This window comes from Struthio camelus, chromosome 23, assembly GCF_040807025.1.
Source record: "Struthio camelus isolate bStrCam1 chromosome 23, bStrCam1.hap1, whole genome shotgun sequence".
Taxonomy (NCBI): Eukaryota; Metazoa; Chordata; class Aves; order Struthioniformes; family Struthionidae; genus Struthio; species Struthio camelus.
In genome coordinates, this window is record NC_090964.1 from 5,786,131 (window position 1) to 5,807,054 (window position 20,924).

At 56.6% G+C, this 20,924-nt stretch overlaps 1 protein-coding gene across 4 annotated transcripts; it reads left to right on the forward strand.

Annotated features, from left to right (window-relative positions):
* The first annotated feature begins 4,624 nt into the window (after positions 1–4,624).
* Positions 4,625–19,998, forward strand: MECR (mitochondrial trans-2-enoyl-CoA reductase). Of its 4 annotated transcripts, XM_068917395.1 has the most exons (11): positions 4,625–4,731; positions 4,896–5,170; positions 10,139–10,236; positions 10,532–10,663; positions 13,276–13,419; positions 13,931–14,033; positions 14,338–14,440; positions 15,321–15,394; positions 15,937–15,997; positions 16,747–16,819; positions 17,879–19,998. In XM_068917395.1, the coding sequence occupies exons 2-11, from the start codon at positions 5,031–5,033 to the stop codon at positions 18,040–18,042; spliced, it is 1,092 nt and encodes a 363-aa protein (XP_068773496.1). In that variant the 5' UTR covers positions 4,625–4,731; positions 4,896–5,030; the 3' UTR covers positions 18,043–19,998. The 4 variants fall into 4 exon arrangements, with proteins under 4 accessions (XP_068773496.1, XP_068773495.1, XP_068773499.1 ...); XM_068917394.1 differs by lacking the exons at positions 4,625–4,731; positions 4,896–5,170 and adding an exon at positions 5,679–5,821; XM_068917398.1 differs by lacking the exons at positions 4,625–4,731; positions 4,896–5,170 and adding an exon at positions 7,196–7,245.
* The last annotated feature ends 926 nt before the right edge of the window (positions 19,999–20,924 follow it).

Consider the following 20,924-nt stretch of genomic DNA (forward strand, 5'->3'; position numbering starts at 1 on the left):
CCCAGCGCCAGGCAGCCGTCCGCGATGCTACAGAGGAATTGAAGCCATTCGAGACCCCAAATTTTTACCTTCTGCTCCCCCCCCACCTTTCCCTTTATGCCAGTCTTTTTTTTCCCCTCTTCCCCGGCCTTCTCCCTCTTTCTCTCTCTCCGCCTATTACGCCCCCAGCCAGTTCTTTATCTCTAATAAGACTCCGCTATTTTCTCAAATCACCTTTTACTAATGCCCAAAGTCCTTTTCTTCCTTAACGGACAAAAAAGATTGTCTCATCTAGCCGCTCTCGCCCCGCAAGGCCCCGCCGGCAGCGGCCAGGCGCCCGCTGCGGCGCCGCGGCCGCCTCTAATAGAGCTATTAGATGAGTTAGCGCAGCCTGAAAGGACGAAATAACTTGGGCCCCTTCGTCCGAAGAAACCGCCGGAGCCGCCCGGATTCCTGTTCGCGGCGACGAATGAGCGAGCGCTCCCGCGGGAAATAGCCGGGAAGATGCTATTCGAGCACCGTGGGTGCCCGGACGAGACCCCCAAAAGCTGCCGGGGGGGAGGGGGGGGGCTGCAGCCGCCAGCGGCACCGTCGGTTTTTGGTTAGCAGCTCCGGGATGGGGAAAGGGCGTTGGGTGTCTCCCGCCCCGTCTCACCGCAATAGCACGTTCCCGTTCCTCCCGCCGCGCGATAGCTGAGATGCTGCAGTGAAGCCGCCGGGGATCCTGCGGCACCGCCGTGGCCGAGCTGCTCCCGCGGCTGGACCGACGCTCCCAGTCCCGGCCGCTCTCTCCAGGCTCAGGCCGAAACGCTTCCCACGGCCCTAACGCCCCTCACCCCCCCCCCACCCCAGGCAATTAGCGCTTTTGCAATTAGTTTGCAATTCTCCGTTTGCAGTGGCGGGCCCGGCCAAAACTACCTGCAGCCAGGCGAAGCCTCTCCCCTTCTCCCCGTCTTGTTGCACCAAGCCGAAAGAGCCTTTTGCAGTTTATCTTGACCTTTCGCCAGCTTATTTATCTCATTTCGGGTCATTTTTGTCCCCGAAAGACTCTCTGCCTTTTTTTTTTTAACTCCTGAAACAACCCTGAAAAGACCTGCTGGATGTAATGGTTAGGACGGAGCGGGGAAATAACTTTGCACTTCACGGGAGGAGGGAGTGACATCGTGTCCAGCTTTATTTTATTTATTTTTCCCCCCTTCCCTTGCATTTGGGAGAACTTATTTTATTTTACCTTAATTTATGGGTGTCAGGAGCATCAGCAATCCTGCTCCTCGTTTGCCCTCCTTGCGAGCGCTGACAGCTCCGGCTTGGTGCTTTTCCAGGCGGTAGCAGGCAAAGGACGCGGTCTCCAGCCCAAAGAGCTCGCCGGGCACCCGAGGTTACCACGAACGGACAAAACCCACCAGTGTTTTAACTGGTAAAACCCGACAAACAAATCAGTTCCTTTCCCGGAGAGGCTGCTTCACGCCGGCGGTTTCCCGCGATGCCGCAACCGTTTGTGCGGCTGAGCGGAGCCCTGCGGCCGGGGGGGAGCGGACGCAGCCGCTCCGGACCGAGAGCGGAGCAGAAAGGAAGAAGGAAAAAAAGAGTTTTACCGCGCCAGGAGCTGCGGTGCTGCTCCTGGGAGGTGCAGCCCCAAGCCGGGCTGTGAAACGGCGGCGAGAGGCGTCGGCGCGCGGGCGGCGCAGCGGCAGCCCCCGGGGCACCGGCTCCGCGCCGCCCGGAAACGGGCCCAAGCGCAATGAATTTTGCACTCATCGCTGCTGAGAGTCCAGGCCCAGGTGGGTGGCCGGGGGCCGCACAAGCCACACGGCAGCGGGAAGAGTAGAGACGGCGGGAAAAGCAACAGCAGGGGCGAAACGAAGAAAACCCCTTTGTTGGGTGAATTGGTGGCTTTTAATGCCCCCGAGCGCTGATGAAACCTATCGACTTGAAAGTGTTTTCTAGTTGCTTTTCTGCAACGTGATTTTTCTGGTTTGTTCCACCGTAAAACACTTGGATCTGCGAAAATCCTGAGATTGTCTTGATTGCGAGGCCGGTCGTTGCTGCAAATACAGGCGGGGGGTCGTTGCTGCAAATACAGGCGGGGAGACAGCGGGCCCCGAGATGCCCAGGCCTACAAGTGCATGTGTGCGTGTGCATGCACATATGTGTGCGTTATGCATGTGTGCAGGTGCGTGTGTGCATGTGCACGAGTGTGTGGGCACGATGCATGTGTGTGTGCGTGTGTGCCTATGCATGTGTGCATGCATTATGCATATATGTGCGTGTTTGTGTGCATGTGTGCATATGCATGTGTGTGTGCACTATGCATGCATGTGCATGCTTGTGCATGCGTGTGTGTGTGCGCATGTGTGCATATGCATGTGCGCATACATTGTGCTTGTGTGTGCACATGTACACATGTGCGCATGTGCGCATGTGCCCCCTGTGCACATGCATGTGTGCATGCATTACGCATGCATGTGTGTGCTTATGCATGTATGTGTGCATTGTGCATGTGTGCGTGTGTGCGTAAATTGTGTGCATTATGCATGTGTGTGCACATATGCATGCGTGCATTGTGCATGTGTGTGCACATGCATCTGCGCGTGCATTGTGCATGTGTATGCCGCTCCCTTCCTCCAAAGGGCCTGGGTGGGTGACGCCTTTCGGAGGTCATGCTGTTCGTGGCGAGTGTTGCAACAGGCAGAGTCAGTGGGTAACAGCACGGCGGGAACCCCCGTCGGCCTCCCGCTCGCCCTTTCTTTCTGCGGCTGAACGAAGCTGCCTTTTTTTCATCTCGTTGGCGGGGGACCAGAACTCATCAACTCTCCGTTAGCCGCCCGGCGTTGGGTTGCTCGCTTTTTCTTCTTTTTCTATTACCCGACAAAGAAACAATTCAAAGGGAGGGGGGGGAACAAAACCAAAACCGAGCCTGTGCCGGAGGCACGGAAAGCATCCCTGGGTGCGCTTAACAAATAAAGACCGGTCGGGCGCCCGGCTGCCTGCCGCCGCCGCCTGCCGCCGCGCAGAAACGCGTCTGTAGGTGATTCGGTGGAATTCACAGCGTCGTCCGGCACGGCGAGGGGTGTTAAAGGAGAGATTCGGGGATAAACCAAGCACTATGTAAAGCGGCTCTTAAAGCCCAACGTGTTCTTTCGCGTTAAGACGCGCGCAAGTCTAACGCAAAAGGCCATCGATTGATCTCCAAGCCGCGTTTCGCCGCCAGCGGGCTGGCGCCCCGCCGGCACCGGCGTTTTGGGGTGAACGCGGCTCCGAACGGGAAAACAACGCCCGGCCCGCGCCGGCCGAGCCCGGCGCGAGAGCAAAGGCTGCTGCGAAGAAAACGCTTTCAAACCAGACACCGCCAGCCTCCGCTCGCCTGAGTACTCCTCAGCGAGGCAGACCCACCTGCGCTCTCTCCCCCGAACGGGCGATGCATCATGATCCTCTTTAATTAAAAAGGGTGTCGCTCTCCTACGGAGCCAATGCACAACCCGGCGGCGGGAGGCGTCCCGGCACGGGCGATGCTCCGGCGCCTGCTGGGGCCCGACCTCCTCTCCGGCAGCACTTTCGCTTTCCGGGTAGGTGCGAGGGAGAACTGCTCGAATCAATCAAGGGCCACGATAAATCATTGCTTCATAATTAACCGTAACGGTTATTAACCGGCCGGGAGCGAACGGCGCTCGGCCGCCGCCGGGCTTTTGGCTCTCGCAGGCCGGCTGCGGCGCTGCAATCACAGCGCTGCACTCCTTGCCCTGCCTCGAGCCGCCCAAAAGCCCGACGGGACGGGGGGGAACAGGGGCATCTCCCCACAATTTGGGGAGCTCGCGGGTGCCGGGCTGGGGTGGCGCGCGCGAGCTGTCCGCGGCTATTAACTTGCAAATCGCGCGGGCGTCAAGAGGCACGGGGGACCGGCTTCGATGGGAGGTTTAGGGAGCAGCTTCTCCCCAGGCAGTCGTTTGCTTGCTCTCCGGGAATAAAACAGCCGTCCCTTGAGAACCTCCAAACCAAAATCTCGGAGGTTTCCGGAAGATCCGGCCTAGCTGAATGCAGTCACTTAAAGCCCAGCCGGGAAACGCGTGAAGACCCTGACGCCGAAGCAGGAGCCGGCTCAGGACCCGGCTGTCCCCGGGCGCTGCGCGAGTGCCAGGGGACGGGCAGAACGGGCGCCCGCGGGAAGAAAAACCGTTTCATCTCAGCCGCAGCCACGTGGATTTTGGCCTCTCCCCCAAACGATAACGCCCTGCGGGCCGGCAGCCGAAGGGCGCGCGCGCCGGGAGCGGGGCCGAGCCCCTCGTCCCGCTTTTGCAGGGGGCCGAAGCGATGCTCGGAGGCGGGCGGTGATTTCCCCGCCCGGAGCAGAGCAGGGATCCCGGCGCGCCGAAGCTCTCCTCGCCCCTGGTTCGACTCCCCCAAAACCGCCCGCACGGGGCAACCGGGAGCAGCAGGAGAAACCCGCTCGCTCAGAAACCATCGGTTTTCCCAAGTCGGGAGGTCCCGAACGAAGCCGCCCGGCGCTTGCCCGGCAAAACGAGGCGTTTTCCCCAGCTTTTCTGCTCTTTCCCCTCTGCTCCGGAGGGAGGACGTTTTTTCGGGGCAGCTGCCCTCCTTCGGCGGCAGCCCGAGCTGGGAGACGGAGGGAGGGAGGGAGGGCTGCGACGGCGGCCGATCCGCCGAACGGTTTCTCCCAGCCCGGTGACGAACTCGGATGCTCCTGCGAAAGAGGAAGCCGGTTTTCGAAAAAAAAACGCCGTGACACCTCGCTCGGTAAATGTGTTCCTTGCTGGGGTTTGTTTTGTGTTGGTTTTTTTTCCCCCTCTGGTGTAATTAGTTTTAATTGCAACAACAAACGAGACCTTTCTCTCAAGATAATTATACAAAACATTGAATTAAATTACTACTAGGGATTTTTTTTTTCCCCTCGCCCTCAGCGTCCTTTCAAGCAACCATCCGATCAACATTTCCTGTGCCGCTTTTGCTGCGCTTGCGTTACCAGCCAGCGCGGCGGAGAGGTGCCCAGGCGCGCTCAGCGGAGAAAGGACCGTTCTGCCCCAGGTGTCTCCGACATGCACAAAGCTCCGAGTTACTCCCCAGCGCCGCGCTGCCGCCCAAAGGATGCTCCAGGCGCCCCTCAGCGCGAGACCCTCCGGGCAACCACGGCCGCCGCAGGGCCGGCGCGGCCAACGCGTCCTGGTTTGCCCCGCAGGTAAAAGAGGAGCTTTTTAATGTTTTTATTCGCCCATTTGGCATTAATCAGCCCCAAAGCGCAGCGTTTCAGCCCCGATTCTTCGCTGCCCTCCGGAGAGCGGCATCCGACAGACCCTTTCTGAAACGCTCCCTCCTTCTACAAAACCAGGGAGCCTGCTGGAAAGCTGGCGCAGACCCTCGCTTCCCGGCCAAAATCCTCCGCCCGGGGAGCCGGCCCAGCCGGCTGCCTGCCTGCGCAGACCTGACCCCCAGCAACGCATCGGGAGAGGCGCGCAGCGGGCCCACCTTCCCCTGCAAGCCCGGAGGAAGCCAGCAGCTCTCGGCACGCCCGGAAGGGCAAAACCCCCGAGCTGCTCTTCCCGCCCCGCGCCCCGCCTGCTGAGCACCGGCGCAGCTCATCGCAGGTGCGGAGCCTCCTTAAGGCCGCGGCGCGCTGGGCGGGCCTGACCCGGCGGGGGCGGCGCTGCGCCGTGACGCTGCTGGCAGCGCAGCGCATCGCGGCCGGGATGCTGCGGGCGGCGGCGGCGGCGCGGGCGCTGCGCGGGGCGCGGGCCCCCCCCGGGCGGGCGCGCTCGGCCCCGGCCGCGGCCCCGGCCCGGCCGCGGGGGCTGCTCTACGCGCGGCACGGGGAGCCGGCGGCCGTGCTGCAGTAAGGGCGAGCGGGGCGCGTTGCAATGGCGGGGGGGGGCGGGGGGCGCGTTGTAGTGGGGGGTAGTTGTGGGGTGGGGGTGCATTGCAACGGGTCGTGGGGGTGGGGGGGGCAAGGCTGAGGGTGTTGCAATGTGGGGACAGGGATGGGGTGGGGGCCCATTGCAATAGGGGACAGGGGTGGGGTGGGGGCAAGGCTGAGGGCATTGCAATGGGGATGGGGGGCAGGGGTGGGGTGGGGGCACATTGCAATAGGGGGCAAGGGTGGGGGCAAGGCTGAGGGCATTGCATTGGGGGTGGGGGGCAGGAGTGGGGTGGGGGCACATTGCAATAGGGGGCAGGGGTGGGGGCAAGGCTGAGGGCATTGCATTGAGGGTGCAGGTGTAGAGTGGGGGTGCAGGTGTAGAGTGGGGGGGCAATGCAGTGGGGGTGCAGGTGTAGAGTGGGGGGGCAATGCAGTGGGGGTGCAGGTGTGGGGTGGGGGTGAGGTTGGGGCATCGCAGTGGGGGTGCAGATGTGGGGTGGGAGCACTGCAATGGGGCCGTGCCTGGCTGAGGGTGCAGTGGGGGGGGGCTCTGGGTGCCCTGGGAAGAGCAGCGCTGGGGTACCTGGGGGTGCTGTTGGGGATGTGTTTTGGGGGGCATCGGGGCTTGGCTGGCCCGGGGGCAGCAGGCAAGAATGGGCTGTACAGACCCCTGGAGGAGAGAGGGCAGCCAGACCTCAAAAGAGGTTTTTAAAGTTGTTTTATCTATAGTTACAATTGTTCTCCTGAAGTCCAGAGTATCCTAGCGAAGCTCTGCTGGGGCTGTTAGGAAGATGCAAAAAAAGCGCTGGTGGGCCTGCGAAGAGAGGGGTCTGCGGCGAGGAAAGAGCCTGGACTTGGGGTGATGCACTGTCCCCACAAAGACCTACGTGAGAGGGAAGCGATCTTCGCCAGCGCTCTGCAAGCTTCCCCGGGGGCGCGAAGGCCGGAGAGGGGGTGGAGGGACCCGTAGGGACGTGGGTGACTTTGCTTTATGCCGGAGCATCATAAAGTTTGGCAACGCAGCGGAGCCCGTTGGCGAGAAACGCCCTCGGGGCGGGGGGCAACTCGCTCGCTTTGGCCTCGGGTATCCGGGGAGAGGCGGCGGTGGTCTTCGTGCCGCGGTTGTGCAAGCGCTGCGTCAGCCAGCACCGCCCCGGCGGGTTTTCCCGCGCATCAGCCGGGGACGGCCGCCGGCCAGTTCTCCTCGGCCTCTGTCTTGTGCAAGACGAGTCGCCCTGTGATCTTTTAGTCACGCCGTTTCTCAGAAACTCTTGCTGCTTTTGGAAAAGGCTGTTCGGGGTGCAACTTCCCCCCGAGGCTGAAACGGGATGGCACAAGCCATAAAGCACAAGAGCGGGTTAAACGATGAGGCTCTTGCACGATCTGCTAGCTCGAGTAAGGTCGGTGACCGTCGCTTCGCAGGACAGCACCGCAGGTGTTGTTAGCCAGGTCCGTGGGTGCGATTATAGCAGCGTCTAGCAAAAATCTGCTGACGTTTCTATCGTAAAGCCAATTTTTCGAGGGGCCTCTACACTGAGAAACTCTTTTTTCCCGCAGAAATATCAGCGCCAGTAACTGGGGCGCGATGTTGGATGCTGCAATGGAGACCTCGCTGTTACGTTCATGGCCCGAGGTGCTGGCACGGGGCTGATGCTAGGCAGGGGTGCTGGAGAGAATTAATTTTAATTTCAATATACACTGTTTCCCCCCCCCCCCATAACTTAATGGGAGGAGAGGGAGGGATGCGGGTCTCCCCGGGTCACAACTCGAAAACGCTGGCCGCGACCGGAGCCTCGCTCCGTGGTCCAGCGAGCGCCTCCTGCAGCAGAGCCCGTCCGCAGCTCCACGCGCCAAGGAGAGATCTGAATCGCTCAGACGTGCAAAACCCAGGAAAGCCCCAAACGCTCCAATTTGCTGCCTGACAAGGTAGCAAAAAAATACGTAGCGTGGGAACCGTGGTGCTCGCCATCCCATGGGGACGGCCAGGCGTGGTCTCACGGTGGGCAACGGACATCAGGAGCCCATCAGCCTCCTGCGGCTGAGAAGCAAACGCGGAGCGGAGATCAGCAGGGAAACCCCTTGGAGGATGGCGTGGTACCGCGCAGGACTCCAGCCGCTCTGCAGAAGTGCTGGATATGCCTGCAGCCAGAAATGCCTCTAAATGAGCCCATGCATCTGTAATGTTAATTTTTAAACCTTGGGGATCGCAACACTTTGAGCAGAGTCACCGTACGTTCATGCAGGAACCTTAGCAAGGCTGTAGGAATTCAGTTTGAAGTAGGTTTGCAAGAAACCAACTTTATTGTGCTAATTCTGGTGTGTGGTTTAAGCAGTAGCTGCTGATGCTTTTTCCTGGGATGTTATATGCAAGCAACTTAATCCATGGGGGAAGGCCACCTTGCTAAAAACTCCCAGTTTTGAGCAAAGTGCACGGAAGTCAGGACTCCTGGTCGCACCCAGGAGCTGCGGAGCCGTGTCCCGCTTGCGAGCGTGGTTCTCGCGACGCGGCCGGGCGGCCTTCCCGCGGCGCGGTCCTGCCCCGTGCGCGTCTCGCCGTTGCCTGCGCCACGTCCTGGCACCCCAGCGTCGTCGGGAAAGAGAGATCTGGTCCCGCGTCTGCCACGGGCCTCGGCTGGCTGCCTTCTGCCTCGCTTCCCTGGCAGCCCGAAGCGAAGCTGTGCTTGGTTTCTGCTGCGACCCCGAAGGTGTTTCCCTCCCGACAGACTGCCCCAAGCCTTGTCCTGCTGCTTGCAAATCAGCTGGGGGAGAAAATTGGTGCAAAAGGCAGAAGGAGAGAGGATGCTACGGGGGTGTTGTGCCTGGGGTCCGGCTCGACCCCGGAGCCGGCAGCCGTGCTGGGACGCTCTCGCTGCAGCTGGGAGGGATTTGGCCTTTCGTGGTGGGCTCAGAAAAGGCTATGCAAAAGGGGGCAGGCACCTGCTGACTGGTTGCGTAGCTGTTGCTAAAAGTGCGACCTGGAGCCTGATGCCCTGACCCAAACCTGGAGTCAGGAACGTATCTGAGCGCGAGCTTGCGTGCTGCTCGGCCCGGGAGCCGCCTCTAGCTCTGGTCCCGGCCGGCTCGCGAGCGAGTCTCCAGCCAGAAGGGTCAGCGCCCTGACATGCCGTTTGGCTCAGCTCCCCGTAAGACTCTCGATACAATTTTGGGGAGTCTTTAACAGCCTGATTACAGGATGCAAATTCCTGCGGGCTAAAAGCCTCCTGACAAGTGCGTCGTACTATTTAATTCCAAGCTCAAAGCTGTCTAGAAATCAGCCGTGCAGCTTCGAGGAGGGGAAGGGGGGAGACGCTTTGCCAGCACAGGACAAGCTGTGAAAAGAATCGAGTATACCGTTCCTAATGACATGTACTTAGCAGGATGTAATTGCAGCAAATAACTGTTCTTAAAATTGGCAGTCGCGCAGGGGCTGCGCTACCTCCTTTTCAGAGCCGGTAGCTCGCTCAAATGTAGTTAAAATTGCCCTCATCTTGCAAATGGGCAAGTCTCAATGGATTTGCCCTGGACGGGAGATAGGGCAGACAGTAATCAAGCGCTGGGCTCCTCTTTCTTGTGATCTCTGTCGCAGGGCGCTTTCTGGCTCCCGCTCTCCGGAGTAACTTCTCTCCGTACGCGACCTCTTGCTGCACCCTGCCTTTCTTCCTTTGCTTCCTGTAATGACGCAGAGCTGCTGGGTGCTCGGAGTCGTGTGGTCACAAGGCCCAAGGCATCCCAAAAGTTTTAGCAGCTACCTGGTGTTACGTGGCAGTTCTCCCTGCGGCCGTGCAGCTCCAGGAGAAAGCGGGCTTGTGGGAGTCCTTCACGTCTTTCCAAGGGAGATAAGCTAAGTTTAAGCAACCCTTCTAACCCTGCTCTTCCTCCAGTGTAAGAGCGTTTCCATCTGCTTTAAAACGGTCTTGTGGCAAAGGGGTTGGGGAGGTCTTCTGCCTTGGAGGAGCTTTTTTCCATGCAAGAAGTATTGGGAGTTCATCCCTACCCCCGGCACTGCTGCCCACAGCTCCCTGGGAAGAAGGCATGGTGAGGACATGTCCCCAGGTAGAGGGGGTGGTTTTTGGGGAGCAGTGGAGTCTTGATGCAGTTGTCTTAGGTTGGATATTGGGCTTTTTGCTAAAGGAGACCAGGCTGAGGTGATAGCAAAATACGTTGTGGGGAAAAGAGTGCTGTGGCATATTAGACATAAGATAATACAAGAATCTCTTTTCAGGTTATACCATGTGCAAAAGACATCAGCCAAGCACATATTAATGCACTTCTACTTTGTGTGTCCCTGTGCAGACTAAAAGACCTAGAGATGGCCAAGCTGGGGGATTCTCATGTTCATGTCAAGATGTTAGCAGCCCCTATCAATCCAGCAGACATCAACATGATCCAAGGTAACCCGGCTTCTGCAGCTCAACTGCCTTTTTGCTGCCAAGCAGCTTAATTTTCATTCCATCCATGAAACGCTCGCCTGTTCTCCCTGATGAGCACCGTGCTGTCAGGCACAGACCACACAAATGGGCCGCTAGACTGTCTGTGATGTGCCCAGCAGGACATCTGAAACGGTTCAGAGCCCTGTTCCTGGTGTTATCCTGGGACTAGCCCTTAGCACACCAAGGGGAGAAGCTTGTGATTCACCACAGGCTTGGTGCAAAGCCATCTGCTCCTCACGCTCTGGCTTCCTTGCAGGGACGTACGCCATCCTCTCCGAGCTGCCGGCAGTAGGGGGCAATGAAGGCGTTGGCCAAGTGGTGGAGATCGGCAGTCGTGTGACGTCCGTGAAACCTGGCGACTGGGTGATCCCAGCAGACACTGGACTTGGTGAGCCAAACTCCTGGGGACAGGTCCATGGTGCAAGAGTGGTAGCTTCATTGGCTGCGCGGATGAGTATGGCAACGTGGGCTGCCTGTTGGCTTATCTCATAGCTTTTGGCTAGTATCATCCACTGCAGACCTCGGCACGTGGCCAGCACAGGGCACAGCTCACCCCGTGTCTCGGCCAGGAAGACGCTTGCTGAGACCCGGGGCAGTAGTGACCTCCCCAGCACGCTGCAGCAGTGGCGTTTGGCAGGGACCTGACGCGAGTTTCTGGCACATGCCTGTGCTTTAACGGGTAGGAAATGCACTTTGGTGTGGTGATGGGCAGAGCTGTGGGGACAGTGCCAGCACTTAGACCTGCACGAACGTTTCGGCTAAGCTTGCTACTGGGGACCAGGGCTTGGTGGAGCAGAAGATGGTTTTCCCAAAATGAAGGGTGCTACAGGTATTGCAGAGGTCACGTCTGGAGCAGCTGGTTGCTCCTGTCATCCCTGGAGCTATCTAGACCCCGTATCATCCATGGTCACCAGCAAGGTCTTCCTGGGTGCTGCCCTCACCTGTAGCACCTCGTCCCAGGGGCTTTTCAGGGTGCTTGGCACCGCTGGCGGCTGTTACGGCAGAGCTGAGAGCAAACCCATACCCTGAGTAAAGCCCAAGGCTCCTGTTCCCGGCATCTCCCTGGCACTCCTGCATCCCTTTGCCTCCCTTGTGAGCTGTTGCTTTCAGGGTTGGCCCAAGAGATTTAGGGGTTTATCCGCCCTAGAGCTGTCCTGGAGCAAAATCATTCCTCTCCGAAGTGCTGTATTTGCTTAGCACAGCTATAATCACATGCACCTCCCAGGTACAGCAATTACATCTAATCGGATGTGACTTAAAAAGAAAAAAACTCCATTAGAGAATGTTCCAGGCGAGGAAAGCAGCAGTTGGAATCCATTTAGTGCCATATTAGCCTAATCATAAATATAATGGGCTGTATTGTCTCAGACGAGAAGCAGCTGGATAGCTGACGGAGCTGTACAAAGGCCTCTTAATATCTTACCTGTTTCTGTACAGTTTCAAGCATTATTCTTTCTGTCGCTTGTTTTTGAACGCTTTTTTTTAAGGGAGCTCGGTAGCTGATACCAACCACAGTGAGTCAGGCTGCCATTGCCCTTCGTCCGCAGGAACGGTAGGGCCCCAGGGAAACGCAGGGTGCAAAAGAGGTGACGCGGGCCGCGTGTGTCCCTGCGCCTTGCTGCCTCCCCGGTGCTCCCCGGCATCGGTACCGCAGGCGCGGGAGCTCGCGTGGGTCGTGCTCGCTCATCGACGTTGCTTGTCGTAACGCGAGAACCCGAAGCACTTCCAAGGTGAGCAGTGGCGGTGCCGTTGCTTGTGCTACACTTGAATTCAGAAATAATTTGGTTTTCTGTAGTGTAGCGCCATCGCGGGCCTTCTGAACCGTTATAAAACGTTATAGCAATCTGCTGTTCTCTGGAAACAACTGGGTTTTGTCACATCTGCTTATGGCTTCTTCACAGACACGGGATAAAGCATTTAACCTGCGCAAGGTTGTACTTATATCTCACTGCAGTTCTCTCCTTAAGAGTGCTTTGATGGGAAAGCATGGGAATTTATTTTTAAACAAATGTCTCCTGTGCTACTCGAAAATACCAATGGCCAGAAAAATTGCCAGTTCAGGTTTAGCATAAGAGCTTGTTCCTTGCCTATTTCTTTTCAAAAGGCTTTTTCACTTAATGGGGGAAGGAAAGCTATCTAGTTAAGATCCAAATGTGATGTTTTTAAACGTTAAAAAAGGTAAATGGATGATAGGGGGTTAAATCTGATATAGAGTCACTAAATCTAAGTAAATTGGCTTTGAATATATGGGCTCATCTGTAGGATATGGAGTATTTCTATTAGCTCTGCGCACTCTCTGCACTCAAGGAGCCCCAGTCCTATTATGCATCTAGGAAATGATTAGACTTTTCTAGGTATTAAATCTCTCTTGTTCCTGGGCAACCGGGGATTCGTCTCCTGTCTCCCGCAGGTGTCCTAACAAGGCAAAGGCAGTGTGCGCTGCGAGGTGTATGATAGTATTTTGCCTAGAAACCCTGTAAATGGCATCGCAGTCGTTCAGTGCGTGTACGGACTGGGGGGAACCTCTCTTACCCTGGGACATTGGGCACGTTTCACACCAGCAGTGTCGGCGTGCGGGACGCGACGGCCCTTGGAGCAGCAAATCCCAGGAAGCAGAAGCAGAGCCGCTTTGCCAGCGGTGCAGAGCAGGGTGCAGATACCTGCCGTGGGAGCTCCCCTCGGCCCCGGGGTCGTTGCTTGCTGATACGCAAACCCAGCAGAGGCTGCCGAGCAACCCACAGTCTCTCTGCTGTGCTGTGGAGAGCGGAGGCAGGACTTTGCAGATCTTGTGCTGTCGGCTGAGCGTACGCTAGATTTGCACAAGTGCCCTCAAAGCCTACGTGGAGACTGAGCTCCTAAGGTGTTTTTGCATCTTTCTGAACAAGTCCTGAAGAAATGCATGAAATTGCAATGAAACCTTACCTCCGGCCTGCAAATTGCTTTGGGCACCAGCTGTCGGTGGGTTTCCCCTCTTTTGGTGAAGTGTTTCCTGTGCCCTAGGGACGTGGCGGACGGAAGCAGTGTTCCCCGAAGGGACCCTGCTGCGAGTGCCCAGTGACATCCCCGTGCTCTGCGCCGCCACCCTGAGCGTCAACCCCTGCACGGCGTACAGGATGCTGGCCGACTTTGAGACCCTGAGGCCGGGTACGTGTTGGGCTGCAGGGACCCGAGGTTCTCATCAGCGTTACCCATCAGCTGTGACCCGTTTCGTGAAGACGGGGACACAAATGTGTGGCTTCCCCTCACTGCAGCCAGTCTTGGCAAATGTCCCGGCAGCGCCAGGAGGGGAGTCTGCACGGCTGGAGAGAAGAGGGATGGTTGCTTGCGGTTCCCTTGCCAAAATCCACTAGTCCTCACAGCCAGGGGCACCTGAAAGGCTGCCTTGCGTGCGGTACCGTGGAGGAAATGAGTTTTAGTGGGCCTATCAGTCACTTCTGCACCAAATCCTTAACCCAAGTAGTCTCGCCATCACAGCCCTGGCAGAGGTGGAGGCAGAGCAGTTGCCTTCTCCTTCCCGAGGGCAAAGCAACAGCACGGGCCTTGGCATGGGGCTCAGTGTCACACTAGCTGGGCTCTTAGCTTGCGGGCAGGAGGCCACCGGTCCCCCAGGAGTGCTCAAAGGCCGAGCTGAGCCGGTTTCTGTGCTGCTCCACAGGTGACTCTGTCATCCAGAACGCTGCCAACAGCGGCGTGGGCCAGGCCGTGATCCAGATCGCGAAAGCCTCCGGCATCAGGACCATCAACGTGGTCCGAGACAGGTGAGTGGTGGCGTGGACGGCTGGAGACCCCTCCTGGGAAGGTAGGAGGTTTCCAAGGAGCAGGAAAGGAGGGCGAGCAGGGAAGGCTGAAACGCTGACAACGCTGGTGAGATGGGAGGAGACCCCCGTCAGCAGCAGCTGGGGTTAGCGCAGGCTCCCATGGCGGAGAGGGGCTGGAAGGTGCCTCCCAGCCTCTGCTCTACCACATCTCCTGCATGTCTGCATGTGAGCAAGAGGGAGATGAAGGTGATGCTCTTTCCTTTCTGACTAATCAGAAATGTCTCTTCCCCCCCCACGCCCACAGACCTGATCTCCCAAAGCTGGTGGAAAGATTGATGTCCCTTGGTGCAGACCATGTCATCACAGAAGAAATGCTGAGAAAGCCAGACATGAAGGATTTATTTAAGGTACTCACTGTTGATCCCTCCAGAGAGAAAATCCAAGGCTGTCCCAGTTGCTCCGTACTTTGAGCAAAGGTGCAAGGATGCTGGAAAGGACAAATATGAAATAAGCTCTTCCTAATTCGCCAGGCAGGCAACCATCATGTTCAGGCTGTAAGTCATTAAGGACAGATATGAGGTTAACAAATAGCATTCTTGCACTCTTTCCTAAGTCACTAGTTGCCATGCATATTTATCCTCTCATGTAACTGAACGTGCCCATCTGCTAATAGAAATATGTACTAAATCTGCCAAACTCCTGGTCTCAAAGTGCCTTTCACAAAGTGTTGCCTTACCAGCAATAAACCGGGACGTGTTCATCTCTCCTGCTCTGATTAACTTGTTACTTCTCATCCCTTCTCCAAGCTGAGCAGTGTGTTTGGCATCTACCTGGCTGTACCAGGAACAGTTTTCACAGTTAAATCAGAAAAAGGTCTCTGAGGGGACCAGACCAGAGGTAGAGGCACTGCAGTGAAGTGCTGCACCTTGATATACTGCAGGGAATGTCCTGTCCTGGCAGAGGTGCAATAAATGTCTCTGGGGAGTATCCCCTGGGCATGAGTTTTCCTGCTTCCCTTGGAGTGGTTTCACTTGAGCTTTCTCTGGATTGGGATTTAGCCCTGCAGGGCTGGGAGCTTTCGCTGCTGCTATGAGGCTCAGCCTCCCAATTTTGGCTCTGGTTATGATTCTTGGCTGCCTTCAAGTAAACACTGGGGTTAAGGCAGTTGCTCCTTCAGGAGCTGTGGTCTCACGCTCAAGAGAAGGGAACCCTGAAATTTGGGAACCTTCTTAATCAACTTTTCCTGCTCACTGCTCTCCCCTGCTGCTGCAACCGTGACTCTTTCAGAGCATCCCAAAGCCCCGGCTCGCCCTGAACTGCGTCGGAGGGAAAAGCACTACTGAGATGCTGCGGCACCTGCAGTAAGTTTGGCTCTTTGCCCCGGATGTTGGGTGGTGGCTTCTGGGCAGGCTTCAGCAGCACCAGGGTGGGCCTGCTCCAGAGTGCTCGGAGTGCAGGGTGGGGACTGGAGATGTTAGTAGCTGATGGCAGTCCTCATTGAGATTTCGGTGCGGGAAGAGGAGTGCAAGGGGAGAAGTCTTGGGGAAATAATAATAACTGAAAGTTAACCTATCATCGCCTCCTCTCCCACTTGTCTCAAACCTTTCTGTCAGTGGCATGAGGCGAAAGACATCTGAAATCTGAGTTACGAATGTCCATCGGGTGCTGGCCAGGTTCAAGGGTTGGCTGGTGTATCTAACAGCAAATTCAGCTACTGCTGTGTGCAGGGAAGAGGGGAAGTCTAGAAAGCGGAGTTGAACAGATATTTAGAGGAGCCTTTGGTGCGAGGATAGCCCCATCCGCACAGCGATGGGTTTGGGTATGACAGAGGAGGAGGCAAAAAGTGAGGCCAACGATCCGTGTTGGAGATCGCAGATACCTAAATACCTCGTTCCTCTTCCAGGCACAAAGGGACCATGGTCACCTATGGAGGAATGGCGAAGCAGCCTGTGATGGTCCCTGTGGTGAGTATTTGAGATGCTCTTGACTTGTCGTGGTATTGAATAGCCTTCTTGCTTACAGGCATGTCTGCTTTGCCATGCTGCCGATACACAGGTGCTCTGAGGCATTCGCACCTCTAATTGCTTCTTGCCCATCATTCTTGGTACCACTGTCCTTGCTGGAAGGACCGCATGAGCTTGCTCTCGCCTTCCTTCAGTAGGAGGGTTCATCTGCCGCCATCTGTTGTTGGAGGCTCTGAATTTAATGTTCAAAACTCTTTTTAAACTGACTGGGTCTGTTGCAAGATGAGCTGGTTTGCACCTCTGGTGCAGGTCTCTTGCATTATGTGTGAAGGAACTGGCTGGTGTGAACTCCCAGCCTGGGAAGTCGCCCAGCAGACACTGAGTAACAAACGCTCCCTGAAATGAGCTGATCTCGCATATCAGAGTCGCATCCCTGTATCCCTCTGTGCTCCGACTGCAATCTAGTTTTATTCTGGCAAGGTAAAGCCCCTCTAACCCTGGACCTGTAGCAGCTCATAGCTGTGGTGCCATGGAGACCCTGGGATAATGTGAGGCGTTTCATTAACGTGAACTTGCTAAAGTGAATTTGTCACAAATTAAAGCTCTAACGGAAGAGTGAAGATCCTCATCGCCACCTTTCAACCGCTGTCAAACTTGCAAGAGCTTAGAAATATACTGGGGGGAGCTCTCGCCTTCTGGCGTATGTGGAACAGACACGCATATTGGTGAGTGTCTCCCTGTTTCCGCAGAGTGCGTTCATCTTCAAGGATGTGAAGCTCCGTGGATTCTGGATGACCCAGTGGAAGAAAGACCAAATGCACAGTAAGTTGGCGGTTGCCATCCCAGGTGCAGATGCCGAAGGATGTCATTGAAGTGGCAGGTCGACATGTTCATGGCTGACCTGTCACTCCTGTGCTGGGATACCCTCCCTGTTTGCTCTTATTCGGTCATGAGTTTGATCGTTCTCAGACCTGCTGAAGTGCAGCCAGGGAGGCTGAAGCACTAGTTTGGAAAGAAGATGCCTCCTGGCGTTCCTCAGTACCTCCTATTGCTCCCCCTTGTCTTGTCACACTTGTCTGGGGTAATACAGCTGCAAAGTCCTGACAAGCCTTGCTGGAGCAAATGGAGCTGAGTGTAACTGTCTGACTTCACTGGGGGTCGGTGGGAAGAGCCACCTGTGCATCAGGAGTGAATTTGGCCCGTGGTCCCGTTTGCCACCAGCTGATGGATTTGGGCAGCTTTACACTTGGTCCAAAAGCCATTTCTACAACTCCTTGGGAATCCAGTTAAGGCACATGTTGGATTGACTTGTCTTTCCCCAGGCCCTGTCCCAGAAGGGGTCTAAAGCACTGGCCCAGCTTTGCTGGGGGAGGTAAACCAGAACATCTGGTTCACTGAGCCAGAGCTGTGGAAGCTGCCACCTCATCCCCCCTGTGTCCCCAAGAGCGGCTGGTGATAGGTGCAGGAGCAGAGGCATGTGCTGGGCAGCGACCTACGGCTGTGCACCCCCCCCCCAAGGCAGTTTGGGGAGCTGGGGGAGCTCCGCTTCGGGGTGGTGCAGGTTGTACAAGGACTGGGGATGTTCTGGCCAAAGGTGACCCCTGTACCCAATCCCTGCCCTGTGCTGCCCCATGGGTGCCAGCTGCTGCTGAGCAAGCAGGGCTCGGGCTAACACAGCTGTAGCCCTAACCCAAATGCCTGAGCTGGGAGCACAGTGCATGTGCTTTGCACCCCAGGGCTGTGTTGGCTGCAGAGCCTGTGCCGCCAGGACCCGCTCCGGTGTTGGTTTTGGCAGGTATTTTGCCTGAGAACTACTTGGTGGCTCTGGCTTATTGCAGGTGTGGGATATGGCAGGATAAGAGTTATCTCCTTCCCCTGCAGACAAGGACAACCTGGAGAGCATGATACAGAGCTTGTGTGAGCTCATTCGGAAAGGGCAGCTCACCGCACCAGCATGCACGGAGATCCCGCTCGAGGACTACAGGACAGCCCTGGAGGCCTCCATGAAGCCGTTCACATCATCGAAACAGATACTCATCCTGTGACTCCCCGAGGGAGGGCTCAGGTGTTGCAGCAGGCTGAACTGCAGGTGCTTCCCATCACGCTGGACCCTGTAACTGGATCCCAGCTGGCTTACAAACATTTCCTTTGCCATGTTGTCTGCAGGGGAAGGTACTAAGGGGAGAAAAACAACTCTAGATCCATCAATTTTTTTGCCCACTTGAAGTTTCAAAAGCCTCTGCAACTTTGCATAAATGGCACTGTGAGAGCAGGTTATAATTGCTTTTGGAGAGAGATTCCAACCTTGCTTTAGCTTAGATGAGTTTCATTGCAATGGAAAGCTCAGGGTGTTAAGGCAGCTGTTGCAGGAATTGCAGGCAGGGGTGACTGCAGGTGATCAGGCAGCTGAGGATGTGAGGAGCAAAAGTTCCCATTTGGGTGCATTTGTGTAACAACAGGAAGGGCAGTAAGTTCGTTCTGCCATCCACGGTAGCTGCTCGCTGCCTTCTGCCTCATTTACTAGCTCTAACTTTCATTCTGCTGTTTATATTGCCGTCACCTCCAGGTGATTCAGGCTCTTCTCAGGTCGCTTTGCAGGGAAGTGCACAGCTGGTTGATGCTTACCTCTGAGCCAGCACTGGCACAGCCAAACCTTCCGCTGCTAAAGGCACTCTTGCTCTTGGCCACCCCACAACACGCAGAGGCCCAGCAGCGTCCAGCAGAGCGGGATCGGAGACTGCTGTCCCTGCTCTGATATCGGGCGGTCTCTTGCTAAGTGCTGCTCAGCTGTGCTGCAGCCTCAGCCAGTGCCAGGCCACGTTGAGGGCATTGCCATCACAGGTCCATGAGCTCAGGATGACCCCAATCCCTCCCACCCTTGGGAGGAAAACAGGGCAACGCAGCTGCACTTGCAGCCTAGCACCAGCTGCTGTTTGGGACCTACTATAGGGACAGGCACTGCCAGGACAGGCAGGATTGCGTTGGGGGTGCAGTGATACATGCCTGCATGCCATTGCTTTGATCATCATCGCAAATTAAATCCAATGAGACAGAGGGTCGGATATGAACATGAACTTTAAAGCACTGGCTGAAGATTACAGGGTCGCCTGGTGCCAGCAGGCTGCTCTGCCAACGCAGCCGCTGGGCTCGCCTGCATGAATGGCGTGCTCCTCCGGGTGCATTTCCTCAGCCTCCTCTGCCAGGAGCAGTGGCTCCATCATTGCCAGCCTCAGGGTGAAATGCTGAGCCAGACAGATGCTAGGGGGACATGCACTCCTTTGAAAGCATTGCAATGCCTTCCCTTGGGAGACAGGCTGGGGTGCGAGGAGGTGATCGGCTCTCTTGGCCTGTGGGATTAGTCGCTCTCCAAGGTGGATGGTCCAGAGTGGGGACAAATGGAGCAGGTGAGGAGGTGTCCAGTGCAAATCATGAGGACAAGCCCACTCCCTGCAAGAGAGGAGGGTCTGTGTGAGGCCTCCCAGCATCTGGGACCTCCGTGGCATTACAGACAGACCACCCTGGGCAGGCTCAGGTGTTGAGGGCTTTGCCCAGAGGAAAAGGAGGCTGGAGAAATGGCATAAAAACAAGCAGAAATGAAGACTTACCAAGCGCCAGCCACCACTGCCACACCAGCGGGAACTGTCCCATCACTGCAAGACACAGCAGACATGTCAGGGAGTGCCTCAGTTCTCGTGTCCCTGTGTTTGAGCTGGGGATGGGACTCCCCTCCTGGTTTGCAGCTGGATTTTCCCAGGGCCTTGGTCCTGGGTGCTGCGTCCAAGCCCTCAGTGGGAGCCCAGCTGCCTGCGTTGCCCTTGTTTGGGGTCTCAAATGCATGTAGGAAGGGGGTGGCTTTTTGCAGTACCTTGACTTGAACTAATTTTTGCTGCTGTTACTAAACCACTGGCACTATGATTGTGAGACTTGCAGAGAAATCTCTTTGAAATCAGTGTTTTAACTTTTTTTTTTTAAGATGCTGTCAATAAATTTTTCTGTGTTCAGTTCTGTGCGACTTGCCTAGGCCGATTGTAAGTGCTGCTTCCCCAGCAAGCATAGTTAAGAAGGAAGACCTCGTACTGATCTCAAATTCACCTGCAGCTGTGCAAAGACTCCCATTGGTGTCTTGAGGCTTTGAAAGAGGACTAGGGTAGCTAACCTGCAGAATGTGCTAAAGCAGGATATTTGCATGGCTGTCCTGCTACAGGAAACTCTGACTGTAGCTCATCAGCTGCTCAGAGCTGTTCTGGCATTCATTCATCCATCATCCCTTAATTTACTTCTGTTACTCCTCCCCATCTGTCTCTTGGCCTGGGAGCAGGCCAGGCCCCCAGGTACTGGGGCCCGGCCAGCACCGCTGCTGATTGACCCAGACATGGGGATTGCGCTGGCAAGAAGCGCCTTGTGGCAAAGCTAATGAGCGAGGCCACGGAGCTGCATAGCCCTTTCCCCTTGCTAAATTATAGGTATTTATACTGCAGCAAAACCATGCTGTTTGCACACAAGCAATTAAAAGCAGCAGGAGGAGGCAGGCTGTGGTCCTTGGGCAACCACCTCAAGGCTGCTGCGGGGGTGACAGCACTGTCTCTGCTCCGTTAGCTCCAGCAGGGCACAAAAAGTGGTGTCTCTCTCCCCAAACTTTTGCCCCGGCCACGCGTGCTCACCGAGGCGGGTCAGCAGCACGTGGAACAGCGTGACGGTCACGGCGTAGTCCCAGACCCAGCGCTTCAGCAGCGCGGCGAAGAGGATGCTGCTGGTGAAGTACGTCAGCTCTGTGGCCAGCAGCCCCCCTGGGAGGTGAGAGGAGCCCTCTGAGCCTGCTGCGAGGCTGGGTTTTTTCCCCATCTAAATGCTACGGAGGTGCTTTGCAGCTGCAGTGCCTTCCCGTCCCCGTGCATTGCGTTCCCTCCCGCGGTGAAGCGCGCCTCTC

Bases quoted from the DNA above. Each gene is read 5' to 3' on its own strand.
- MECR (XM_068917394.1), top strand. From the start codon at position 5,679: ATGCTGCGGGCGGCGGCGGCGGCGCGGGCGCTGCGCGGGGCGCGGGCC. The intron at 14,034-14,337 runs GTGAGTGGTGGC...CCACGCCCACAG, and splicing joins ATCAACGTGGTCCGAGACAG to ACCTGATCTCCCAAAGCTGG. The intron at 14,441-15,320 runs GTACTCACTGTT...TGACTCTTTCAG, and splicing joins ACATGAAGGATTTATTTAAG to AGCATCCCAAAGCCCCGGCT.